This window comes from Microcaecilia unicolor, chromosome 6 (genome assembly GCF_901765095.1).
Source record: "Microcaecilia unicolor chromosome 6, aMicUni1.1, whole genome shotgun sequence".
Classification (NCBI taxonomy): domain Eukaryota; kingdom Metazoa; phylum Chordata; class Amphibia; order Gymnophiona; family Siphonopidae; genus Microcaecilia; species Microcaecilia unicolor.
The window spans coordinates 199,631,310-199,652,252 of record NC_044036.1 but is presented as its reverse complement, the minus strand read 5'-3'; the positions used below and the strand labels follow the sequence as shown (position 1 = coordinate 199,652,252).

The 20,943-nt window shown below is 45.8% G+C and overlaps 1 protein-coding gene across 1 annotated transcript in view; it reads right to left on the bottom strand.

The window, feature by feature from the left end:
- TEX264 (testis expressed 264, ER-phagy receptor) overlaps positions 1–20,584 on the bottom strand; it is a 307,216-nt gene extending 286,632 nt beyond the window's left edge. The window contains exon 1 of the mRNA XM_030206218.1: positions 20,145–20,584. Within this exon, the coding sequence (XP_030062078.1) occupies positions 20,145–20,402 (258 nt within the window). The 5' untranslated portion in view covers positions 20,403–20,584. The remainder of the gene's footprint in view (positions 1–20,144) is intronic.
- Positions 20,585–20,943: the final 359 nt, after the last annotated feature.

Below are 20,943 nucleotides of genomic sequence, written 5' to 3'. Positions count from 1 at the left end.
GTATGAAAAAAAGATAGCATTAGAGGCAAAAAAACATAGTAAAAAATTTTTTCGGTATATTAAAAGCAGGAAGCCGGCAAAAGAATCGGTTGGGCCGCTGGATGACCGAGGGGTAAAAGGGGCGATCAAGGAAGACAAAGACGTAGCGGAGAGACTGAATGAATTCTTTGCTTCGGTCTTCACCGAGGAAGATTTGGGTGGGATACCGGTGTCGGAAATGGTATTTCAAGAGGACGAGTCGGAGAAACTTACTGACTTCACGGTAAACCTGGAGGACGTAATGGGGCAGTTCGGCAAACTGAAGAGTAGCAAATCTCCTGGACCGGATGGTATTCATCCTAGAGTACTGATAGAACTGAAAAACGAGCTTGCGGAGCTACTGCTAGTGATATGCAACTTATCCTTAAAATCGAGCGTGGTACCGGAAGATTGGAAGGTGGCCAATGTAACGCCCATTTTTAAAAAAGGCTCCAGGGGAGATCCGGGAAATTATAGACCGGTGAGTCTGACGTCGGTGCCGGGGAAAATGGTAGAGGCTATTATTAGAAACAAAATTACAGAGCACATCCGAGGACATGGATTACTGAGACCAAGTCAGCATGGCTTTTGTGTGGGGAAATCTTGCCTGACCAATTTACTTCAATTCTTTGAAGGAGTGAACAAACATGTGGACAAAGGGGAGTCGGTTGATATTGTGTATCTGGATTTTCAAAAGGCGTTTGACAAGGTACCTCATGAAAGGCTACAGAGGAAATTGGAGGGTCATGGGATAGGAGGAAATGTCCTATTGTGGATTAAAAACTGGTTGAAGGATAGGAAACAGAGAGTGGGGTTAAATGGGCAGTATTCACAATGGAGAAGGGTAGTTAGTGGGGTTCCTCAGGGGTCCGTGCTAGGACCGCTGCTTTTTAATATATTTATAAATGATTTAGAGATGGGAGTAACTAGCGAGGTAATTAAATTTGCTGATGACACAAAGTTATTCAAAGTCGTTAAATCGCGACAGGATTGTGAAAAATTACAAGAGGACCTTACGAGACTGGGAGACTGGGCGGCTAAATGGCAGATGATGTTTAATGTGAGCAAGTGCAAGGTGATGCATGTGGGAAAAAAGAACCCGAATTATAGCTACGTTATGCAAGGTTCCACGTTAGGAGTTACGGACCAAGAAAGGGATCTGGGTGTCGTCGTCGATAACACACTGAAACCTTCTGCTCAGTGTGCTGCTGCGGCTAAGAAAGCGAATAGAATGTTGGGTATTATTAGGAAAGGTATGGAAAACAGGTGTGAGGATGTTATAATGCCATTGTATCGCTCCATGGTGCGACCGCACCTTGAGTATTGTGTTCAATTCTGGTCGCCGCATCTCAAGAAAGATATAGTAGAACTGGAAAAGGTGCAGCGAAGGGCGACTAAAATGATAGCGGGGATGGGACGACTTCCTTATGAAGAAAGACTAAGGAGGCTAGGGCTATACAGCTTGGAGAAGAGACGGCTGAGGGGAGACATGATAGAGGTATATAAAATAATGAGTGGAGTGGAACAGGTGGATGTGAAGCGTCTGTTCACGCTTTCCAAAAATACTAGGACTAGGGGGCATGCGATGAAACTACAGTGTAGTAAATTTAAAACAAATCGGAGAAAATTTTTCTTCACCCAACGTGTAATTAAATTCTGGAATTCGTTGCCGGACAAAGTGGTGAAGGCGGTTAGCTTAGCAGAGTTTAAAAAGGGGTTGGACGGATTCCTAAAGGATAAGTCCATAAACCACTACTAACCGGACTTGGAAAAATCCAAAATTCCAGGAATAACATGTATAGAATGTTTGTACGTTTGGGAAGCTTGCCAGGTGCCCTTGGCCTGGATTGGCCGCTGTCGTGGACAGGATGCTGGGCTCGATGGACCCTTGGTCTTTTCCCAGTATGGCATTACTTATGTACTTATCTGTTCCACTCCACTCATTATTTTATATACCTCTATCATGTCTCCCCTCAGCCATCTCTTCTCCAAGCTGAAAAGCCCTAGCCTCCTTAGTCTTTCTTCATAGGGAAGTCGTCCCATCCCCGCTATCATTTTCGTCGCCCTTCGCTGCACCTTTTCCAATTCCACTATATCTTTCTTGAGATGTGGCGACCAGAATTGTACACAATACTCAAGGTGCGGTTGCACCATGGATCGATACAACGGCTACAGGTATTTTCACTTTCTCCAAGGACAAGCAGGCCTAAAATGCTCACAAAAGGGAATCCCTAGCTACCAGGCTCACCAAAAACAACTGCAAGGGCAAAAAAGTAATTAACCTGAAACTATATAGGGTGAGACTGCAGCCTGGAACAGGACAAAACAGGCCAAGGAGGGTGAACTTGGACTCTAGACCCTAAACAAATTCGGACGCCAGAGGGTGACAGAGCACCGAGAGACTGCAGGATACTGACACAATCATGCACAATTCTCAAAACCTCTGTAGTAGCAATAGAGCTATGAATATATTTTTTTGAGGAACCTTGGATAGGAGTAGTGGACCCCTCTTGGCTATCGAAGGTGGGTTCTTGAGGAAAGTCAGTAGGGTACAGCGAGGGTGGGTGTTCAGCAGTGGTGCCAAGACAAGGTAGCTCGCTGGCAGAAGCGGGAGATGCCCCCTGTTCCTGCAATGGCATCTGCAGGTGGAAGACATGTTCAAGCACCCACAGGCTGGTAGCATACCATCAAGAAGGCAGGTGATGGTATTGCAGAAGTATTATAAAGTTATCAATGAGTAATAGTACAGAGGGTGATAGCTGGCTCCCTAGATTTTTCATGGAAGGAAAAGCTGCTTTTAAACCTGGTGGTACCAGCTTGCTTCTCACTTATACGCACACCTTTTGGCTGTTTTGTTTGCACTTCATTTCCTTGAGCTGATACCATTGACTGGTGTTACGTACACAGCATATTTCGAGGAATACTAACAAGACCCCGGATGTAAGTGGTTTGTGACGCCGAAACATGGACCGTGTTGGGTCCTTTTGTATTAGCAATGATAAAGATTTTCCTACCACTATCTCCAGCATTGGATTCATCTTTTGGTCAGACAATGGGCATCTACAGACTTCACATAGGCTTTAAAAAAAAAAAAAAAGATGGAAATCTGTACTGTAAACCCTCCCCCCAAACAGTCCTTCCCTGCCGCACAGCTGCCAAATAAAATATTGACATCATCATCATCATATTGCACCCCCAAGGCTGAGCAATCTTCGATGCAATCTTCGATCAGATACTACATGTTGAAATGCTACGGCGAGGTTGCACCATGAATGGAGGCGGTGGGATTTGACTTGGGGTCTCCAGGTGGCAAAATTCAGTGCTCTAAGCAGCAAAACACCTAGAGATTGTCACTATCATTATCTGCACTGCATCCTCAGAGATCCAACTCTCTGATACACAACAGGCAGCAAGATTTTAAATTTAGACTGTGCAATTGTGTCTCTCACATATAGACACCAAGCTTTCTCATCAAGATATATAAACCATCAGATTTAAGAACACATTTGCAATGCTTGCCTTTTTTTTACTTCATTCCCAAACAGTGACTGCTTTCCCAAGGTTTATGTGTTTTTCATGCATTAGCTAGACTTACGCATTGAAGAGAGGGACAGACGTGGTTATAGAACCTTTACAACCTCTACCAAATGCAGGGAGTTATTAGAGGAATCCTGACTTCTCCAGGGAAGTCCCCGTTCTTTCAGTTCTGAGCACAGGGTCACCTGGAGGCAGGTATTCCAAAGGGAGCTCACCCCGTCCCCCTTCCACTGCAACAGTACACAGTAAACATCGTTATTACCAGGAGCTCAACACTTCATATACTTTAATTAGAAAAGTAATTTGCTACAGGTTTTATCAACAAGTAGCAATCAGTAGGGACTAGACAGCTCAAGGGACTGGCAGAGAGACAGAGCCTTTCATCACCTGATTAAACCTAACTCAAGCAAACAGGTACTAGAATTCACTGATTGACAGCAAGCCCACATAGAAACACCACAGGGATGTACACAGGCAAAAGTTTTGAATTTGTTTTCCAGTTTGTTTCATTTGGTCATTTAACGCCCATCAGAACTTTTTAATGCATGCAAACTAATTGTTTGTGCATTGATTCAAAGGTGAATGAATGTTAGATAGATTTTGGACACGCTAAGAAAGGAACTGCATGGTAAAGGCACATCCCTAAAAGAGAGTGAGTGAAGGTAGATAAAGCTCAAGTTCATTTTTATTTGATACTAGTAAAAGAGGCCCATTTCCAACCTCCCTCCAAGTTCCAGCCCCCCTCCCCTCCGAGTTCCATGCCCCCCCTACCTGCCGCTCCCTCCTTCCCTCCGAGTTCCATGCCCCCTACCTGCCTTCCACCCTGTCCTCCGAGTTCCAGACACCCCTCCCCTTTGAGTTCCAGGACCCCCCTTCCCTTCGAGTTCCAGGAACCCCCCCTTCCAGTTCCAGGACCCCCTCCCTCCCTCTCCTCCCCTGCCTTCCGAGTTCCACACTCCCGTGCCTCCCTCCCTCTCTCTCTGTGCCCTCCGAGTGGAAGCAGGACGTGTGCGGCTAGCCCTCCCCTTCGTAAGTGCTGGCTGTTATTTAAAACTTCTTACCTCGTGGTCTGCCGGCAACAGTGAAGTCGAGCAGGCATGGCGCTTCACACTGCCTTCGCTTCTGTTTAAGCTCTGCCTCTGGTCCCGCCCTCATTTCCTGTTTGCGGAAGGGCGGGACCAGAGGCAGAGCTAAAACAGAAGCGAAGGCAGTGTGAAGCGCCGTGCCTGCTCAACTTCACTGTTGCCGGTGGAGCACCAGGTAAAAAGTTTTAAATAACAGCCGGCACTTACGAAGGGGAGGGCCAGACGCACACGTCCTGCTTCCACTCGGAGGTCACACAGAGAGAGGGAGGGAGGCGCGGGAACTCGGAGAGGGGGGGCGTGGAACTCGGACGGGAGTGGAAGGAAGGAGGGAGGGAGGTAGGGGGGCATGATCGTGAGATGGGACTGTTGGGGCAGGGCACTGGATTGAGGATGCTGTGCAGGAAGCTGAACGGGGGAGGGGTAATGGTTGGGCAGGAATTTTGGAGTATTAGCACTTAGGCCCAGCATGGGATGTGGGCCTTTGCGTTAAATGTTTTTCCTGTGTGGTAAATGCAGACCGGATGCTAGGCAAGTTCCCAGAATTAATCACATAGGCTTAGCACTTACAGCACCTTAATTTATGCACTTGTGTGGTCAGTGCATGCTAATGAATGTATATCCCTAATATACACACACAAACAAACATGTGAACATGAATACACACACACAGCTTTACTGACTTCTTGACCACTTCTTTTTTTTTTTTTATGACCTTGCTGTTACCAGTCATTTGTTGCATAAGTGTTATCGCTGGTTCTTGTAGGGAACACTTCCTATGCCTTCATCTACTGAGCTCTACACCAAAAGAATCAAACTAAAATGGAACCTATGAAGTAAAGATTTCTGGACCTGTTAAGCTACAGCAAGATCTGACAGTGCTACTATGAAAGAGACATTGCTCTTTGTTTATAAACAAGGTGATCATGCAGGACATGTAGGGATTTGTGCCTGGCTTTGGAGACTTTGAAGAAGAAAAAATGGGACTGACATTCAGCCCTCAGTGATCACAAGTTTTAAAGGAGCTGAGAATCCCAGACTGAATTGTCTAGATATTCAATGCTGAGTTATAGCCAGGCATCAGCATTAAATACCTGGGTCAGTGCAGTCTCCCAGAAGTGAGCTGGACCCCCACCACTGGAATTCGTTGCCAGAGAATGTGGTAAAGGCGGTTAGCTTAGCGGGGTTTTAAAAAGGTCTGGACAGCTTCCTAAAGGAAAAGTCCATACACCATTATTAAATTGACTCGGGGAAAATCCACTGCTTATTTCTGGGATAAGCAGCATAAAACATATTGAACTTTTTCGGGATCTTGCCAGGTATTTGTAACCTGGATTGGCCACTGTTGGAAACAGGATGCTGGGCTTCATGGACCTTTTGGTGTGTCCTAGTGTGGCAATATGTACTTATGAGTTCCACCAGCAACTCTCTGACCCCAGAGAAGAGCCATTGCTTTTTAAAGGTTTGCTCAAATATCTGCAAGTATAACAGCTTCCCGTGGGTTTACTGAAGGGAAAAATATTGGTGTTTTAAGTGTAAAGCTCAGGGTGCACTAGAAGATTTAAACTGGCTACAGAGCTCTTAGCATACAATGAACAGACACATCCGATTCCAGCTGAAATGTTTCATAAGCACATACAGCTAAGAGTAACATTCTGCTACAGAAATGAAAAAGAAATTATGCTGAATAATTATTTTAAATATCTTGGGGGTCATGTGATGCCTGCTACCTAGAAGGCAGCAAAGAAGAGAGGCTCCGCAATCCTCCCATCTATATCAGCTAATAGTACCAGACTAACAGGCTGCGATTTGGGGGAGAGTCGTGGCTAAGGAAGAGGACTCACCTTGGCAGTCGATTGAGGGAGTCCCTTGCGAGGTATGCCCACCAAAACCCCCAAAAAGTCGTCTAAAGCAACGAGTAACCGCATGGACAAAATGGCGGGGGAATCACCTAAGCAGACAACACTGGCGATTCCAACAACAGACTGGGCGCAGGAGATCTCCCAGTCTGTATCGGCAGCACTGGAGGACAAATTAAACAAATTGCAGTCCGCTGTAGACGAAATAAATGAGAAGTTTGACTCACATACGACCCGCATCACGGAGGTGGAACACTGGATCTCCGCTAGAGAAGAGGAGGCGCAGGCCGTTGCAGCGCAAGTCGCCACTCTTCAAAAGAATATCACGGAGTTGCAAGAGAAGGTAGAAGAGCATGAAAATCGGGCGCGACGAAATAATTTGCGGGTGATCGGGCTGCCTGAAACCGTGTCCGACAAAGGCCTGTATGACTTCTTTGTAAAATGGCTACCAAATCACTTAGGCCTGGCGGAACAGGAGGGCTACTTCTGCTGTGACAGAGCACACCGTATTGGAGCACGAGGCGAGGGGAACACAAGACCCCGGACGGCAATAGCCCATTTCATAAACTGGCAGGCGAAGGAGAGGATTTTAAAAGCGGCAAGAATGAAGGAAGCGCTCCTCTACGAGGGACATCGCTTGATGCTATTTAATGATTACTCCATGCGCGTGGCCCTAATGAGGAAGGCAATGGCGCCTATATGTACTGCTCTTTACAAAAAGGGGGTCAGATTCGCGCTGCTTTATCCGGCCAAGCTGAGGGTCTGGGTGGATGGGAAGACTCAGCTGATAAACGATGTGGCTGGAGCGAAGGTTTTTTTGGAGAAATGTAACCAGGAGAAGGCTGCAGACCACCCGGAACCGGAATAGCAGAGAGCTGTGGACAGGGACGGTGAGGCCTGATGCAGAGAGTGTTATCGCCATGCTGACAAGGGGACTGCGGACATTTTGCCTGGCTTCAAGAGGCTAAGAAGTGAACAATGTCTACTGATATAGCAGGAAGCCAGAGCACAACCTATACTCAAGATCCCGGGAAGAAACGGAGTGGGGACCAGCGCAGTACCTGAGAGAAAATGTTTATCTGATCATCTCTGTGAATATGTTTCTGTTTTTTCCCTTTTGGGGTTTGTTGGGTAGTTATGAGATAGTCACAGGTTAAAAAAGGGGGAAGCAAAAAAAAAAAAAAAAGTATGGTTTGGTACTGTTTTGAATTAAACCAGTTAGGGTGGGGGGAGGGGTTGGATGTCCTTTCTTTAAGCTGTTGTGGGTAGGTGAAGGATGTGGGGAAGTACTTTGGGAGGGAGAGGGGACAGACAGGAGATGGGGGGTAGGGGGGAGCGGGGGAGGGATGAGGGTGGGGAGAGGAATGAGTGTGTGTGTGATTGGTGTGTGGAAGTGAGTGGAAGAGGGGGGGGCAGGGGGGGAGTAAAGGGAACACAAAATGGAATTAAGATTCAGGCTCTGATACAAGGAGGAGGGGGGCGGAGAGGAGTGTGGGAGAGAAATGGAAGGTCTTTGATGGGGCAGCGAGAGGGAATTCACTGGCTTAGCTGGGAGGCCAGTGAATGGAATACTAACATAATGATAACAAGGAATCCCAACTATGGTGCCAATGGTTAATCTGAAAGTGGTCACTCTTAATGTAGACGGGCTTCATTCCCCGGTTAAGAGAACGAAAGTGCTCTCCTGGCTGAAAAGGGAGAGATCCGATATAGCTTTCCTCCAGGAGACACACTTGAACATAACAGAACACCAAAAACTCCGGAGGAGTTGGGTAGGAGAGGTAGAATATGCTTCATACAACTCTAGGCAAAGGGGGGTGGCTATTTTGATACATAAGCAGCTGCCCTTTAAAACACAGAAAGTGATCACGGATAAGGAGGGTCGATATGTGCTGGTACTGGGAGATCTCTGGGGACAGAGTATCTTACTGTGTAACATTTATGGACCCAACATTTACTCCCATAGATTCTTCTCAGAGTTAGTGGCTAAAGTGGTGCCCTTCCCGGACTGTCACATAGTGATGGGGGGAGACTTTAACTGTGTAGCGGACCAGACGGTGGATTGTAAACCCAGGAAGCTAAGGGGGGGGAATTGGGGGAGCAGAGGGGTTAATTTTTTATCATCCCAGCTAGGGCTGGTGGATATATGGAGACTTCTGCACCCACACGATAGCGAATTTACCTTCTACTCCCACCCGCATAACACTTACTCCCGGATTGATTATCTGCTTACTACACCATCTCTGCTTTCTAGGTCCTCTGGGGTTCACATAGTGGATTGCGCCCTTAGTGATCACTCAGCAGTTACTATGACAATATCTTTTGCAGGGGGAAGGGAAGAGAGGGTGTGGAAGTTTCATCCTTCACTGTATCATGACAAAGAATTCAGGGAATACATACGAACTAAGTGGATAGATTATCAAACATATAATCAAACAACGGATGTAGATGTCGGCATGTATTGGGAAGCATCGAAGGCGGTGATGAGGGGTCACATAATAGCTTATACCGCGGGGAAAAAGAAGGAAAGAGAGGCAGACCTGCTGAGACTGTCTAGTGAATACCATCAATTGAGAAGAACACATATAGGTACTATGAATGCAAGAGATTGCTCACGCTTATTAGAGGTTAGACACCAGATAGACGGCATCTTGAATCAGAGGGCGCAACGGGATATATACTTCCAACGTTTTAAACTATTCAAATGGGGGAATAAAGCTGGGAAACTACTGGCAACACTGGTCAGGCCATATCGTAAAAGGCAAACCATTACAGCTATCAGGGATGCGGCAGGGATAGAACACACCACAGATAAACATATTACACAACAATTCGTCACCTATTACAGCTCCTTATACGGGGCAAGAGGGTTTAACTCCGAAGCATGCGAGGGGTTCTTTCAAGATATTTGCATACCTACACTTACGCATGACCAATTACAAACCCTTAATGGTCCTATAGTGGAACAAGAGATCAGACAAGCCATCAAGTCTTTAAAGCTGACCAAGGCGCCAGGACCAGATGGCTATGGCCCAGAATATTACCGAATAATGGTGGACTTGGTGGCGGGCCCCCTGGGAGATTGGTTCAATGGGATTGTGGATAACAACTTACCTATACAAAACAATATGGCCCATATAGTACTAATACCAAAGCCGGGCAAAGATCTAAATCAGGTGGGCTCATATCGACCCATTTCGCTGCTAAATCAGGATATTAAAATCCTGGCTGCCATAATGGCCCGGCGAATGAACGGGGTGATCTCCTCCTTGGTTCATGAGGACCAGGTGGGATTTGTCCCGGGAAGGCATGCCTCGATGAATATCATGAGAGCCCTCCTGGCTATACAGGAATGTAGGGGCAGAGGGGGCCTGGAAGGGATTGTGGGGTTGGATATGGAAAAAGCGTTCGACAGCATTTCGTGGCAGTATTTGTTTTGGGTCCTGAACCGTTATGGCATATCAGGGGCATACATATCTTGGATTAAAGCGCTGTACAACCTCCCTGTGGCCAGATTGCTGCTCAACGGCACACTCACAGAGAGCTTTCCCTTACAGCGGGGAACCCGGCAGGGATGCCCCTTGTCACCGCTCCTTTTCTTGCTAGCTATAGAACCGTTAGCAATAACAATTAGGGAAACTAGGGCCATGAGGGGGATCAGGGTGGGCAGAAGGGACTTTAGAGTAAATCTATTTGCAGATGACATCTTAGTATACCTGGCTAATGGGCCTAGGGATCTCCCCCGGGTGCTGGCAATAATAGGTGATTTCGGGGATATATCGGGGCTGCGGGTCAACTGTTTAAAATCAGAGGTGCTCCCGTTATCAGGAAGCACTACAGACCCGGGCTGGTCGGGATTGCCAATACCCCTAGCACGAGGAGCTATGAGATATCTGGGAATCTTTCTTAGTGTTAACACATTGATATTCTACAAAAAGAATGTGGTCGATATAATAGAAAATATCAGGAAGCTGTGTGACAGATGGAAGCACTTGCCGCTTTCCCTGATGGGCAGAATAGCCCTAGTTAAAATGGTTTTGCTGCCAAAGATCTTATACCCATTACAAGCGGCTCCCATATGGCTGTTAAGGAGAGACGAACGTTTATACCGATCTATCATACGTTCCTTCATTTGGCAGGGGAGGGGAGCACGGATAGGGCACCAGAAGCTCTCTCTGAGTAAGAACGAGGGAGGCCTGGCGCTGCCTGAACTACGCCTATATAACGTGGCGGCACTTATGCGAATTATTTTTGAGGGAATGACGGGGACTTATCGGTTTTTGCCGAGCGGAGGACTGGAGGATTGGAGTGCCCCATGGTCATTCATAAATCTTATACATATGAGGCCTAGTAATATATATGACACAGCAGGGAGACTGACCTTTTTGCAACCTCTGCGGAGGGCGTGGGCCTGGTGGAGAGGGCATCAAAACCGAGCACCAGAGGCATCCCCCTTCCTGGGGTTGGTGGGCAATGCAGATTTTCCGGCAGGCTTAGGATACTCTATATTTGACAAGTGGAAGGAGAGGGGCTGCGTAATGCTGGTCCATCTCATGGCACAAGGGCAGGAACAGTTAGAATCCTTTGATCAGCTGAAGGAGAGGTGGGATTTCCCCAATAAGCATTTACTACAATATCTTCAAGTACGGCATTATTATACTTCTTTACAACGGATACATGGAGATCGATGGCTGTGGGGGCCAATGGACAAGATTTTATTGAGTTTACCGTACAAGGCGAACAGCTTATCCACATGGTATAAAATATTGCAGATGCATAGGCCTCTGGGAGGGATGGAAAGATTGATGGACCAGTGGAACAGAGAGTTGAATAGAAACTACACGATAAAAGAATTTAGTAAGCTTTTTTCCAATATCTATGATATGGTTAAAGTAGCAAACCTGCAAGAAACCCAATACAGGATACTGCATCGAGCATACATTACAAAGGCTAAGGGGGCAGTCATGGGACTCTGGGGAGAGGGTCAATGCACCAAATGCCAGACAGGGCGGGGGACTTTTATTCATTCCTTTTTAGAATGCCCGTCTCTTTCACTGTGGAACCAGGCATTTCAGGTGATTACACAAGTCACAAATAGACAAATAGAGTGGGATTATGCAACCTTACTGTTGGGAGACCAAGACCTTCTGATTGCCCAGGGCCTTACTAAGTCACATAGGAGATTCATATACACATCCCTCTTATTGATCAAAAAGACCATTCTACAATTTTGGATACAACCAGACCATCCCCCGGTAGAAGTGTGGTACAATAAAATGAGAATGGTGGGCGAGAATGAGTGCCGTATCTATGCCACCTCAGCAAAGCTTACTATCAGGCAATATCGTGGTCTGTGGACAGCCTGTTTAAAAGTGCTACCTTTACAGGGCAATGAGGGGGGGGGGGGGGAGGGAATGGGAGGGTATGAGGGGAGCGTCTGGGATAGCTGTTGAGTTCTGGAGTGGGATAAAGTGCTGAGTGTGCAGTATGATTGGGGAAGGGGAATAAAACAGAAAATGCAGGGTGTAGTGCGAACCAGGCCAATGATTTATGGTTAGATGCTTTGTAAGCTTCAAAATGTAGTCTTTATGTGTTACTGTACATACATAATTGGAAGTTTTGGATATGTCTGTGTGAGCACTGCTGTACTGCGTTAATAAAAATAAATAAAAAAATAAATAAATATCTTTCAGCCCTGAAAGCAGACAAGGTCATGGAAGAAAGTCATGACGACACAACACACGGCTCAGTGTCTGGAAACCCCCCTCCCCCACCCGCCACCCAAATGCCAGGAGAGGAGCAATCCTTAACAGCATCAGTTTGGGTTTTAAAGAAGATGACATCACTATGTCAGAACTAGATCATAAATTGCAAAGTGGCTCCTTTACAGCAGGAACAAAACCCCTCCTAAGTATGCCTTACCCATCCCTACGAACTCTCCAATTTGACCCATTTCTTCACCGTCTTTTACAGAGCCTCTGAAGGCTAATTTGTCACTTTCTCCATCCTTGTTATGAATTCCAAACGCTGCCTCCATCTGCTTCAGGCAGATGTCATAGGGCCCCATTTAATCAACCTCCTCTTGCTCTTACTAAATATATGTGACAATAACCCTATGAGGCAGAACCCGCAAAGGTTCTCCAGATAACTTACAGTTCTCTCTGCCCACTCCCTGCCAAAAAACTCTGCTTCCTTTTTACAACCCCATCATATGTGCCAAAAAGTCTATCCTAACCACCTTGCCTCCAACAGCATCTAATTTTTATTTTCGGTATTTGATAAAACGTGACAAGAAATCCAAGTAATGGTTGTGCTAAAACTCAGATTCCTAGTCTTAAAACTTGCAATTACCAGGAACACCTTCAAAAATACCCCCGAGCAGGTCCTTGCATGATGCAGAAGGACTCATCCAGGACAGCTTCAGATCTCTCCTTGTTTTGGTATCTATACTGCTAATTTCTCTTCGGATGATGTAACTTTTTTCCCCTTCTGGATTACTACCTTTTCTCATTATTCTAAATTATTATTATTTATTGCACTTGTATCCCACATTTTCCCACCTATTTGCAGGTTCAATGTGGCTTACAAAAACCTGTAATGGCATCACCATTTCAGGGGAACAGAAATACATTTGGTGGTACAAAGATATAATAATAACAAGGCTAGCATTCAATCTACTCAAGCAGTTACGGAAAGAAGATGGTCTAAGTGAGGGAGGGGTGCTCATATGCGTAGTTTGATAGGTGGTAACCCTAAATAAACTTTAAACTAGATGAAGGGTGGTCCGTCCAAGTTCAACGTGGTGTACAGAGCCAAAGCTTTCGAAGTAACTAACCAGAACAAGATAGACGTGTAAATTGTACAAGGGTTAAAAAGTAGAAGTCAAGGTAGTGCTAACCACCATGGTCTCCTGCACACAAAGAATCAACTAAGCTATTGATAACTTGCAAAGATTTCTTGCCATTCAACTCAGCAGGCAAAGAAACGATTTATGTTGCCAGTGCATTTAAATATGCTTTTCTCCTTTGTATGGGAACGTCCACTTGTGACATGATGATAACTTCAAGGACCTGCAGTCCCAGATCCCAACCTCCAGCTCCCCCAAGCACATGGTGTGACCTGGAGCAAGCACCTTATGCAACTATGGGGTGTAGTTAGTAACAAGAGCTCATTGCATAAATGAGACTTGTGCTAAAACAGCCTGAGCTAATGGTAACCCACATTGATCGTTCTCTGGAGCCAGAACAGTGTCACCCAATAACTTCTCTTGTATGGTGCTATACACACAGAGGGTGCTAGATCCATAACACCTCAAATCTACAGCCAAAAAAAATGTAGAGATCCTTTGTTTAAGACTGAAAGCGAAGGACTCCCCCTGCTTCCTGACAACGCTCTTCATAACACCTCCCCAAAATTAATTTAAGAAATTTTTTAAGGTGATATACAGCAAAAATAACCTGGAGAAAAATGCCAGTGCCCTTTAGTGCATGGAAATGAGGAAACGATCACCAGAAAATTACTCTACACACAACCAGGCATCAGAAAAGTTAGGAGCCAGTTAAAGACGTTTCAGGACCTTATTTTCACTTTTTAATCTTTTACCACTCTTGCTATTTTGCTGATTTCATAGTTTTCATTTATTTGTTTTACTGTGGTTTCTACATTTGATTTTCCTTGCTAAACTTCCTAACAGAAAACACTGTGTTAAATTCTTGGGTGCTGTAATGTCCTTCGAGTCAGTGGTTTTAGGTCACATATTAGTGTGTCTTCTCTTTAATACTTGCAGCCCCCCCCCCCCCTCCCCATGAAGAACATTTAGGGCTCCTTTTACAAAGCCGAACTAGCGATTCCCGGGCGGCAAATGCAATGAAGCCCATATGCGATTTGTTGCATGGAAATTGCTAGCGTGTCTTTGTAAAAGGAGCCCTTAGGAAGTTAAATTTACCACTGAGTTGAACAGATTAAGTGGAAAAGCACTTAAATAAAAGTTATAGGGAATGGTGAATAAAACAGAGAGTATCATAAGGCGTCTATATCACTATGATGCATGTCAGAAAAGAAAGAGCAACCAAAATGATAAAGGGGACGAACAAGGTTGCTATGAGGAAAGTCGAAAGAGGTTAGGACTCTTCAACTTGGAGAAGATAATGAAAAGGTATATCAAATCCCGAGTGGAGTGGAATAGGTAAATATGACATGGGTATTATTAAGAAGTACAAAGAGTAAAGGCAGACAACATGAGGTTACGACGTAGCACATTTAAAACAAATATGGAAAAATTATTTTTTTCACCCAACGTATGGTTAAAGCTGTGGAATTCATTTCTGGAAGACGTGGTGAAAGCAATTTACGTAGCTGGAAAGCAATTAATGTAGCAGTTTAAAAAAAAATGGCTGATCCAAGTTCTTGGAAGAAAAGTCCATAAAACTCATACTGACTATCACTGTGGTAGGCAACATGGAGTGAGTCTACTTTTTTGGATCCTGATTTGAATTGGCCACTGATGGAAAGAGGCCACCGGGCTGGATGGAGTTTGGTCTGACTCAGTATGGCAATACTTAAGTCATAAATACAAAAAATAGAAACCTATTATGTCTCTGCCTATAGTGACTAAAGAATGTATGTGATAAGTGTAAAACAATAAAGCTGTATAGATATAATTGAACAGTGCTCAGAAACTGGGTGCGTGTTTATAAAGCTATAGGCCAGCTTTATAAACACAACACCACTTCCTGCATCATCGCACCGTCAGCCCTCCCTTCCTGCCTGAATCACGCTTAAAAATCTAATTGTACTGGTGGTGTAATAAAAATTGCAAGCAAAAACATCGTCCAATAGACCAAAAACAGTACTTAGCTTGGGCTGGCAGGGTGTGACACGAGTGGGGTGCGCTGGACAACTATGCTTTGGACCCAGTTGTGAGTTCTTTTTTCTATGCAGTGCATGCAATAATAAAAGCCACTTATGTCATGTCAAGCTAAATACCTTGTGCATCATTCCCACAATTTTGGACATATGATTTGAGTACTTGGTGCTATTATAAAACAGCATGAAAAAATAAAAATTATTTTTCTCATCGGGGGTTTTTTCAGTCAATGATGACTTGTTGTGCGTGCAATAGGTTTCATGTTTAAATAATTGCCGCACTTGAGACTTTTCCCCCCTATGATTGTTTGATATATAGACAGTATTACTCTGCTTATATTGTTTTTTTATTTTACAGTAAAAAAAAGCCTTCAACTGTTTCCTGAAAGCAAGCAAGCAAGGGGGTCAATTGTCTTAGTTCTAGAAGAAGATTGTTTATTTAAGTGGAACACACATGAACGATCCTCCTCCAGGCAAATTTCATGTAGACATTTTCCTCGACACCTCAGAGCTCCAGATGGACGATGCACTTTTCAGCATTACTATTTGCCTAAAGGTGTATCGTTTTGCAGTGCTTTAAAGAGTAACAACAGTACTTTCAATTGAATTCACCAAACAATGGTCAACTGCAGACTAGTTAGTCTGACTCTGGGAGCGAGAAAACTAACCGAGTCTGTAGTAAAGGAGAACCTAGTGGTAGGTCACAGTCTGAAGTAGTTATGTAGCATGATATGAGTTCAATTGTCAGCGTTATTGATTTTGCTGGATCAGATACAAATATAAAAAAATATACAGCTACAAAGACTTCACTTCCCCCTTCCCCCTAGAAACTACTGACAACAAAAACTAGCTGGGTGATTACCTAAGTCCATCAACACATCTCCAAAGAATAAAACTCTGAAGATGGTCAGCAATCACAGAGACTACACCTAACAAAAGACAGTGAAACTCCACCTATTCTCAGACAATGACTCAGACTGAGCAGCCCACCTTCTCTCAGACAAAGACTCTTGTAATCCTGTCAGATACCTTATGGATGTGTATCTGCCACAGATGGTCAGACAAACCCTCATAGATGAAACCAGTTACTAAAAATAGATGATTAAAAATAGATGAAACCAGTTACTAAAAATAGATGAGACCAGCTACTACAAAAGGGGCTTGAATTATCTAGCTGCTGGATTCTTCCCTCTGGACACTAGGCTCATCGATTCCTGACTGGTCTCTCTCTTGGGATCTGGTTCTCTATACTCTGTCTCCTGCCTCTCTGCCAGACTTCACCCTGATAAGAATTCTCCAGGCAATAACAACAACTCTGCAACAAAAGACTTCTGTTTCAGCAAGGATCTTCATCACTCCACCCAGCAGCGCCTATCAAAGTGAGTTACCATTATCCAGCAAAATTTCAGAACTTTTAATCTTGAGAAGCACATTTCACCTTGTGTAAGATTCTTAAAAACTGCCTCTCTCTTGTAGCATTATTACATTATCTATATTGTAAATAAACATTTTAAAGTTAAACATATGGTCTTTATGTTCTGAGCACACGCCTTTAAACCTTGCAGTGCAGGTTAATGTAATTCAACAAATATAATATTTAATTCCCCCTTTTCCTTACATATTCTTGTTCTTATCTTATTACCTTACTAGTAAAAAAGGCCCGTTTCTGACGCAAATGAAACGAGCGCTAGCAAGGCTTTTCCTCGGAATGTGTATGTTTGAGAGAGTGTTTGTGAGAGTGACTGTGTGAGAGAGAGTGAATGTGCGAGTGTGTCTGTGAGAGAGAGACTGTGTGTGAGAGAATGAGAGTGTGTGCCATGGCCCCCCCTCCCTCCTTCCGAGTTCCAGGGTCGTCATCCCCATCCCTCTCTCCCTCCGAGTTCCAGGGACATCGTCCCCCTCCCTCCCTCTGAGTTCCAGGGTCGCTCGCTCCCTCCGAGTTCCAGGGTCGTCCTCCCCCTCCCTCCCTCCGAGATTCCAGGGTCGTCCTCCCCTTCCCTCCAGGGTCGTCCCCCCTCCCTCCAAGTTCCAGGGTCAGTCCCTCCCTCCAAGTTCCAGGGTCGTCCCCTCCTTCCCTCCGAATTCCAGGGGACCGAGTTTCAGATTCACCCCTCCCTCCAAATTTCAGGGTCGTCCTCCCTCCCAGTTCCAGGGTCCCCCCCCTTCCCTCCCAGTTCCAGGGTCATCGTCCCTCCCTTCCAGTTCCAGCACCCCTCCCTCCAAAACAAGATTGGGTCGGATCTATGACTTCCATTAGACTCCCTATAAAGCTGCCATTTGGTAAGCAAATACGGCAAAAAGTGACTGTCCCCGTAAAAGGAAGGATGGAAATCTCCATACACTCCCTGAGATCGTAGAGTCTCCCCCCTGCATCCCTAACTCTACCCAAGCATGGTCCGAGATCATTATCGAGCCTATCCTTACACCCACCACCTGAGTTAGTAGCTCCCTAGAAAGCAACAGATAATCTATTCTAGACATTGTGGAGTGTACATCCTATATAATAAAAAGCACCTCCAACGTTCTGAAGCTGACTCCGTGAAAGTGAAGCCTTGAAGCATTCATGCTCCTGCTGTATCCATCTCCTGAATTGACGTCACGTACTTCCAGGTTCGTCACAAACAGCAGTGACCAATCACTGGAAGGGAACGCTGCAGAGTTGCCAGGCAACGGAACGCGACGTCACATGCATGAGGGTGTCACCGTCCCTCCCTTCTAGTTCCAGGCCCCCTCCCTCCAAATTTTAAAGGTCATCTTCACTTACTAAGTCAGGTTTACGGCGGCCGGCAGCAGCAGCGGTAAGAGGTGTGCAGGCTCGGCCCTTCTTCTCTCTCAGCTCTGGTCCCGCCCTCATTTCCTGTTTCCGCAAGGGCAGGACCAGAGCTGAGAGAGAAAGAAGGGCCGAGTGTGCACACCTTTTACCGCTGCTGCCGACCGCCGTAAACCCGACTTGGTAAGTGAAGATGACTTTTAACATTTGGAGGGAGGGGGCCTGGAACTGGAGGGGAGGGAGGGAGGAACAACACCCTCATGCGTGTGACGTCGCGTTCCATTGCCTGGCAACTCTGCAGCGTTCCCTTCCAGTGATTGGTCACTGCTGTTTGTGACGAACCCGGAAGTACGTGACGTCAATTCAGGAGATGGATACAGCAGGAGCACGAATGCTTCAAGGCTTCACTTTCACGGAGTCAGTTTCAGAACGTTGGAGGTGCTTTTTATTATATAGGATAGGTAATTGGTGGAGAATAGAAATATATTATTTAACAGTTACATGGTGACAGGGAGTGAAACAGGAAAGCAGCAAAGGCCAGTGAGATCCTGATCTGTCTTTGGTAAAACCACCTTCTTCATCCCCTGCACAACTACTTAACTTATCAAACCAAATCTGGCCTCACACTGACAGAGGTAACAACAAAAACAAGCACACAAATCTAATTAAACCAGTATCTGGGCTATGACTGAACATAATTTTGGGAAAATGTGGGTTTGGCCACCAAAGCTATCTCATTCACCAGCTCTGATGCTGAGACCAGCATTAGCAGTGAATCTGAGAGACTGAAATTCTAACAGCCTGGCATAAAGATAAGGAACACCCTTGTCATGCTACGCAGAAAGTGGAAATATTAAGCAGAGTCATTCTTTTCTGAGACAAAGACTATCAAGGTAATGAAAGAACATGCAAACACAGATTTTGCTTATCTAGCCACGTTTTTAACATTGAACAGCAACCTTTCATACAGTGCCAGCCAGATACCAAACAACTCAGCAGCCTGGGGTCTTTCCCAGGAGAGCAGATTTTGTTATTTTGTCTCTTTTACACTTAATATGTACTGCAGTGCTTTAGAACTTTTTAAATCACTACAATTTGTGTTTTAATTCATACATTTGTTGACACCATACTTGCAGCTACCCCCCCCCCCCTTTTATTAGTTTTACACCGATAACATGAAACACTTTTTACCACCTGCTTGATCCACACTTTAATCTAGCAGCACAGAAACAGAGAAAATTTAAGACAGAAAAGATCACATGGCCTATTCAATATGCCCATCCAACCCATCTCCCTTAGAAATACTCTGTACTTGTCCCAAGCTTTCTTGAATTCAGATATAGTTTTCAACGGAATGACTTCCACTGGGAGGCCACTCCATGAAGCACCATCATTTCCAAGAAGCAGCATTACCTCAGGTTACTTCTCAGCCTGTCTCCTTTCACCTTCAGCCTACACCCCCCTCATTCCTGATGCCCCTCGCCTCCCGTACACTTATGCCAAGTAGGTAGTAGTAGTATTTAAAAACATCTCCATCACAGGAAGGTTTGAGCCAGGGAGCCCAGGGTTCGCATCCCACCGTCTGAATCTTGGCCAAGTTACTTAACTCTGCACTGACTTTGTTACAAGTGTAGATGATAAACAATCTTGGGGAAGTACCTACAGCCTTCCCTATCCCGACCTCACACTTGCCCTGGTATTGGCAGCATGGAACGTTGCTACTCTCCGAGATTCTGAATGGAATCTTGCCACTATTTGGGATTCTGAATGGAACCTTGCTACTCTTCGGGATCCTACATGGAATCTTGCTACTCTCTGGGGTTCTGTGTGGAATCTTGCCACTCTTCAGGATCCAACGTGGGATCTTGCTACTCTCTGGGGTTCTACGTGGAATGTTGTCACTCTTCAGTTCCGCCAGGTTCTTGTCACCTGGCTTGCCCACTGCTGGAGCAGCACGATACTGGGCCGGCAGGAGTATCGATCCGACTACGCGTTCTTCCCCCCGGTCCTTACCGTGTACGGATTATCGTAGTAGAGACCGATGGACGGGAGCTTCGGGGCGATGCTGCAGCTCTCGGTGAACAGGTTCCCGCAGTCGGCGTACGGTCCCAGCCGGAACTTGTAGGCCACCGTGATGCTGCGGATGGGGGGCGCGCCGGCCCGGACCACCACCTCGGCGAACAGGCCGGAGTAGGCGGCGAAGCCCAGCAGCGTGAGCAGCAGCAGCACGACCAGCACGGCCGTCAGCCCAATCAGAACCCAGTCCGACATGGGCGACACCGAACCGGGACGGAAGAAAAACGGCACCAGGGTTGGAGCGAGCACAGCCACCCCAAAGAACCGGGAGCAGCAAAGCGCAGAAAAACTGAATGGACTGAGCCGACGGGTTAGCAGCAAATCGGCTTCCTGCAGCCTGAAGGAGGCGAACAGCTGACTCCAGGGCTCTACCCGCAAGCCGGCAATGGCATGTCAGCCGCCATGTTGGCTGTGACGTCGTAGCGACGTCATTACAGAGCTCGTCCCTGAGTGGTGGTGTTATGGAACCTGGAGGCCGGTCGGGCCCCGAAATCTGAATAAAGGTATTAGGTGCACCAGGGGGGTTGTTTAAGAAATCTGAAAACCCTGTTACTACTACTAATCATTTCTATAGCGCTACAAGACGAACACAGCGCTGTTCATTGTAATCGGAGCCAGTGCAAGATTATTTTAAGGAGTCTTTCTTTTACACCCCCCCCCCCCCAAGTAAACCTTCAAGCCTCGCACTGGAAATCATTCATATAGCATTGATATGGCATAATATAAAGTCTTCAGG